The sequence below is a fragment of the Arachis hypogaea genome, chromosome 18 (assembly GCF_003086295.3).
Source record: "Arachis hypogaea cultivar Tifrunner chromosome 18, arahy.Tifrunner.gnm2.J5K5, whole genome shotgun sequence".
Lineage (NCBI taxonomy): Eukaryota > Viridiplantae > Streptophyta > Magnoliopsida > Fabales > Fabaceae > Arachis > Arachis hypogaea.
Genome location: NC_092053.1, coordinates 15,302,578 through 15,309,215, shown reverse-complemented (window position 1 = coordinate 15,309,215; position 6,638 = coordinate 15,302,578). Strand labels below are relative to the sequence as shown.

General features: G+C 31.1%; 1 protein-coding gene across 1 annotated transcript; it reads left to right on the top strand.

The window, feature by feature from the left end:
* Positions 1-6,638, top strand: LOC112771797 (DDRGK domain-containing protein 1). Its single transcript, XM_072226012.1, has 10 exons — positions 1-344; positions 471-578; positions 2,632-3,557; positions 3,684-3,792; positions 4,068-4,174; positions 4,496-4,597; positions 4,692-4,850; positions 5,006-5,062; positions 5,706-5,742; positions 6,219-6,638. Exons 3-10 carry the CDS (start codon positions 3,438-3,440, stop codon positions 6,422-6,424), a joined length of 897 nt encoding a protein of 298 aa, XP_072082113.1. The 5' UTR covers positions 1-344; positions 471-578; positions 2,632-3,437; the 3' UTR covers positions 6,425-6,638.

The window sequence follows — 6,638 nt, the reverse complement described above, 5'->3', positions numbered from 1 at the left end:
TTTGAATCTCGGTGAAACAGAGTATGTAATGTGTCTGACTAGGGTGTGTCACTGTGTTGTATTGACAAAAAAAAAGTTACATCCAATATTTGAAGTATATGTTTCATAACGCATAAAATTTCCCGAAACGTCAGAAAATCAATTTTCCCAACACCAAACAAATAAATAACAAAACAGGAAAGGAAAAAAAAATCCCAAAACGTTGCGCTGATTCTGCAGCAGCAATAGAGGAACTCTTCGTAGCTATACTTTCGATGCTTCTGGTTGTAGCACTGATTCCACTGTACTTATGGAAACGCAGCCAGGATTCTCAACCACATCCTCACGCCGATGAACCGGTCCAGGTGCTCCACTCTTTCTATTCTCTTTTCATTTTTTCCTCTACAATCCAAAACCCTAGAATCGATAAAATTTAGCTTTTGAAAATAGAAGTGGATTGCTTAGATTAACTGTAATAACGAAATCCTCAGGCTCCCCGGAGAGAAGCGGTGGTGCGCCCAGCCGGAAACCGCCGAATGCGTCGGAGACCTGCTGCATCTGGAGCTAGCACTCGACAGCTACGCCTGCAACTGCCGAAGGTTTGTTGTACATTTGGATCGAGCTGATTCATTTTTACTTGCGTTTGGGCGTATTTCTTTGCATTTGAATGCAATTATTTTGTAAATTAAAATTCTAGGAGATGTAATTCGAATTAGAATGGAGAATTAGGGTGTTTGTCATTAGGCTGTTAGTATGTGATGTGAAGACTTGATGTGTACACCGATATAAGAATATTTAGTCAAATATGTTAACTTAATTTTTAAATTTCAGGTAATAACGTGAGAATGTTAATTTAATATTATTTTTATACCGTACTCTCAATAATTTTATTTTTATAAGACTTTTTTGGGTATCCAACATTCATAATTTTATTAATACTTATGAATAATTTTTTTAATTTATCTTTTTTAATGAGATCAATTAATCTATATTATAAAAAAAGTTACAATAAAATATAATATATGAGAATTATAATTATAAATTTTACATAGTCGAAAAAAATAAAAAATTTCAACCGAAACAAAAATAAAGTATAATAAAATATAAAATGAGAATCCACGTAAATAAAAAATAATAAAAATTTTATAACACCAACAATATATATCATATGAATAAAAAAATATAATAAAAGATAAAAAAAATTTATATGAACTATATCAAATAAAAAATAAAATAAACTTCGCATAAGATATAAACACAGTGCATAAAAGAGAGAAAAAAAAGAATTCATATAAATAAGAAATAATAAGAATACCATAAAAAAAAGTAATAACATACCTGAGGACTGAGGGATTAGAACACTGAAAAAAAATATAAAAAAAAAAAGTCAATGATAAAAAATAAGTAAAAAATAAAAAAGAACAAAGTCAAATAAAAATAAAAAGACACTTTACATATTAAACATAAAGAACAGTAAATAATAAAAAAAATTCATATGAACTAAAAAACAATAAGAAATAAAAATATAAAAGGGAGTACTATACATTTTATAATATTAAACAAAAAAATATTTTATAATTTATTTTAGTGTCATTAGTACTCTTTAATTTAGTATCATTTATATAAATAAAAAATAATAAAAGTATCATAAAAATTAATAAAAATAAAAATTTATATCAACAATAGTTGTCATATAAATAAAAAAAACAATAAAAATATAACAATAAAAAATTAAAAAAATAACATCAGAATACTAAAAAATAATATGAAAAATATTTATCATATAAATAAAAAATATAATAAAAATATAAAATCAAAATATGAAAGAAAGAATTAAAAATAATAAAAAAAAATTAAAATCTTTATCTTAGCAGCGATGAAAATAAATCTAAAAAAAACTATAAGGAAGAACATACAGAGAAGTAATGGTGAAATGAGGAAGAACACACAGAGAACTAATGGTGAAATGATGTGGTTATGTGTATCCTTTTTATAGATGAAATGAAGGGTACAGTTGGTAGATATGGAATAAATTCCTTACCTAATTCCTCCAACGGTAATTAATTTTCTTAACGTGAACGCAGAAGCTTGAATTTGTAGCTTCACGTGAACGTACGTTCAGAGGTGAAAGCACTTCTGGGTTAAGGGTTCCAAAAAATTGTCAAACATAATATTGGAACGTTCAAGACGCTCAAACGTACTTTTCTATTCCTCAACGTGATCCCCAAACACACCCCTAGGTCTCTTCCTTTTTTGTAGATAGGAGAGTCCTAATGAATGTGTTTAGAGATATACAAGAATTAACTATAGAAAAAATTTAAAATATATCGATATATTGGTATTTCAACCTTCTTTCTGGAGAGTCTTAATGAAAGTGTTTAGAGATATAGAAGAATTAAAGTATATCAATATATTGGTATAACTATTGATTTTAATTATAAAAAAATATATATAATGTATAATTAAGATATATATAATGTATAATTAAAATCAATAATTAAAATTTATTAAAAATATTATTGTATTAATATACTTAAAAGCTTTTTTTAAATATATATCAAGAATTTATTTGTTATAAATTTAAAATTTGTTTAAGAATTTGTTATCAGCTAATAATTTAAAATAATATTTGAATTTTTGATATTTATTTAGGTGGACGAGTACATAAACCTCTCAAGTGATCCAAAATAATTTTTATACACATTAAAAAATAAAAATTGATTATAGTGACTAGTAAATACTAATTTATGACTGAACTAAGTTACAACAACTAAATACATCCAATATTTGTGGCTGAGGCTTGTGCTAATGGCAAATATAATTGCCTCCTAAAACTGCCACATGGATTTGAATCTCGGTGAAACAGAGTATGTGCATGTTTGGGCGACATTATTTTGTTAAAAAAATATCTTTTTTTAATGAAAAAAGATCTTTTTTTATTTTTTAACGTGTTTGGCAAATTTCTAATAGTAAAAGTAAAAGCACTAGTAAAATTAAAAAAAGATCTTTTTTGAGAAGCTGTAATTTACATCTTTTTTTAAAAGATTTTTTTTTCCTTAAAAAAAAGATGTTTTTCATGTAATAAATAAACAAAAAAGTACTTTTATACTGTTATACCCAAACATAATTGATAGATAAAAAGATCTTTTTACATGAGATATCCAAACATAAAATTACTTTTATTTCTTTATAAAATCTTTTAAAAAAAGATAATTCAAAAAAAAATCTTTTTTTAAAAGCTCACCCAAACAAGTCCTATGTAATGTGTCTGACTAGGGTGTGTCACTGTGTTGTATTGACAAAAAAAAAGTTACATCCAATATTTGAAGTATATGTTTCATAACGCATAAAATTTCCCGAAACGTCAGAAAATCAATTTTCCCAACACCAAACAAATAAATAACAAAACAGGAAAGGAAAAAAAAATCCCAAAACGTTGCGCTGATTCTGCAGCAGCAATGGAGGAACTCTTCGTAGCTATACTTTCGATGCTTCTGGTTGTAGCACTGATTCCACTGTACTTATGGAAACGCCGCCAGGATTCTCAACCACATCCTCACGCCGATGAACCGGTCCAGGTGCTCCACTTTTTCTATTCTCTTTTCATTTTTTCCTCTACAATCCAAAACCCTAGAATCGATAAAATTTAGCTTTTGAAAATAGAAGTGGATTGCTTAGATTAACTGTAATAACGAAATCCTCAGGCTCCCCGGAGAGAAGCGGTGGTGCGCCCAGCCGGAAACCGCCGAATGCGTCGGAGACCTGCTGCATCTGGAGCTAGCAGTTCGACAGCTCCGCCTGCAACTGCCGAAGGTTTGTTGTACATTTGGATCGAGCTGATTCATTTTTACTTGCGTTTGGGCGTATTTCTTTGCATTTGAATGCAATTATTTTGTAAATTAAAATTCTAGGAGATGTAATTCGAATTAGAATGGAGAATTAGGGTGTTTGTCATTAGGCTGTTAGTATGTGATGTGAAGACTTGATGTGTACACCGATATTTTGGAAGCATATATCCATGTTGCATCTTGAAACTTTGACACATTTGTGAAATCAAATGATCAATTGTATACATGGCATGCAAACAGAGTCTGGCGATGAAAGTGAGAATGAAGCTGCTGGTGGCGAGAATTACGAGGCTAGAGCAGCAAAGAAAAAGGAGATTAAAAGGCAAGAGAGGGAAGCTCGCCGACAGGTATCCATTTCTTATCATGTATATTGACCAAAAAAGACGGCTATAGTTATCTTGATACTTAAAAACAATAGGAATTACTGAATTAGTTTTTCTCTTGATTGTTATTTCTGATGTGGCTTGTTACCACCTTGTATAGCAAATGTGCTGTGTGCATTTAAGATGCATTGAGAATATGTAATCTGTACTTCAATTTCCAAGCAAATGCGTAAATCATCGAGAGTTGGATACAAGGACTTTGAAGAATATTAGACTGAAATTCTTGTTTTTCCATTTCCTTTGAAGTTTGAGTAGTATTTGCATTGTGTTACATCTTTTTGGAAGGCTGAAGATGCTGCACGAGAGTCGAAGCAGGCCAAACAAGATCGTTACTCAGAGATGCGGAGGTTGAAGGATGAAGAACGTGAGGCAAAGGAGCGTCAGTTGGTGAGTTAATAGCCTTGTTGCTGATTTGATGTTAACTTTCTTACAGTTTAATTGAAAAAATGCATATGCTTTATCGTGTTTCACTTTCATACAGGAAGAGGAAGCCAAAGCTCAGAAGGCTAAGGAGGAGGAGGCTGCGGCAATAGAGTTTGAGAAGTGGAAAGGTGAATTTTCAGTTGATGATGAAGGTACCCTTGAAGAAGAACAGGATGGTACTGAAGACTTGCTATCCAATTTTGTTGAATATATACAGGTTATTCTCTGATCTGTTGTGTTTTCTACACTTACTTTTTCCCCCTTACTAAATTTGTCAAAATTTATATATTCAGCATTAACTAGGATTCGCATCACCTTTGAATATAGGTTTTGTAGCTATTCTAATTCTTTTTTGTTTTTTCAATTATTCAGAAGCAGAAATGTGTTCCCTTAGAAGATCTTGCTGCAGAATTTAAGTTGCGAACGCAGGTATTCCTTATTTCCTAATCTTTATCTGAATTAGCCTTTATATTCCATCAGTTGCCCCTTTAGTTTTTCCTACACTAAATGTAATATAAGTGTTACTGGGAGAAAGCATTATAACATAATAATTATGCTGTGCTGATAAGTTTATTGATTTGGAGTGTTACAAAAGGATATCTGACTGAGAACACATGCCAATTCACAAATTATTAATATTAGGTTATACATAAGCTGATCCTATACTTCTATTTGTAGTGATGCATGCCACTAGAGTGTATGGTGACCCATATACATCATAAGCCACCAACTTTACTGACCATTAAATTCCCACTATCTAATTTCCACTCAGTATAATTTAATGCGAGGCAAAAGACAGAAAAGTGAAAGGATATATTAGAAAGTCAGGCTTCCTCTACTCCCTTCCCTCCTTTCACAAAAAGAAACCAGAAACAAAAATCCTGTTCACCATAACATTTCATGGGTTTTGGATCCCTTTTTAAGCTCTCTAGGTAATAAAGCAATATGTATACCTTGTTTGACTCAACATTAACGCAACATATCAGTAGATGAATCAAATTGTTATAGTTTTGCCTTCATTTATATATTTTTCCATGGACTTCCTTCTTGACAACATGCTCAACTAATGCAGGAATGTATCAACCGCATCACCAATCTGGAAAGTATGGGTAAGAGCCTTGCTCTTAAATTCATTGCATGCATCTTGAAAGAAGTTAAAATTTATACATTCTTGACATCGTTCCATTTGTAAGCATTTCTACAATAAATTAAGTACTGCATTTCTTTTGCAAGTCTGTGTAACTCCAAATTTTTGTTATGGAGAAGGAAAACTTTTGAATATGTGGAAATCAATTTAAATCGTGTACCTGATTTCAAAAATGTTAATATGTTTTCATCACATGCTTAGGCTTATATAAAACAGCACTGTGGCCCCCTCTCCGTGTTTTGGCTTATTGCTAAATATAACAGCTATTAGGGAGATCAATGTTCTTCTAATCACGATTACCATGATCATCATGTCACTTAGATTCAGTTCCACAAAACTAAAATTCATGTATTGTTGAAATGGTGGTTTTTTTGCATCTATTGTCTTAGATATTGTGGATTCCTGCAAAAGCCTAATTAATTTATTTTTGAGCACCAGGCCGGCTTTCGGGTGTGATGGATGATAGAGGGAAATACATATACATCTCGCAGGAAGAAATGAAAGCTGTTGCTGATTATGTTAAGCGGCAGGGAAGAGTTAGCATTTCACACCTAGCTAGTAAATCGAACCAGTTCATTGATTTAGAGCCAAAAACTCAATTCACAGAGGACATTAGTAATTTGGACGAGATAACTGTCAACTGAATCTGACATAGTTTTTGACTACTTGGTGAAGGAAATCATGTGATGTACATCAGAAAAGAAAAGTTGCATTCATGTTATACTGAATAGGAGTTAGTACATGACTTTGATCAGCTTTAGTATATAACTGAAAATTTGAATGTTCTTTTCTGCCAAAATTTGTATGGAAAGAAAGGAAATACATAGATGGGAAGTTTCCACGTTTCGTTTTCAGAAA

Excerpts from the sequence above, each read along its gene's own strand:
- LOC112771797 (XM_072226012.1), top strand. The coding sequence starts at position 3,438 with ATGGAGGAACTCTTCGTAGCTATACTTTCGATGCTTCTGGTTGTAGCA. Across the intron at positions 3,793-4,067 it reads TCCGCCTGCAACTGCCGAAG|AGTCTGGCGATGAAAGTGAG; the intron begins GTTTGTTGTACA and ends GCATGCAAACAG. Across the intron at positions 5,743-6,218 it reads CACCAATCTGGAAAGTATGG|GCCGGCTTTCGGGTGTGATG; the intron begins GTAAGAGCCTTG and ends TTTGAGCACCAG.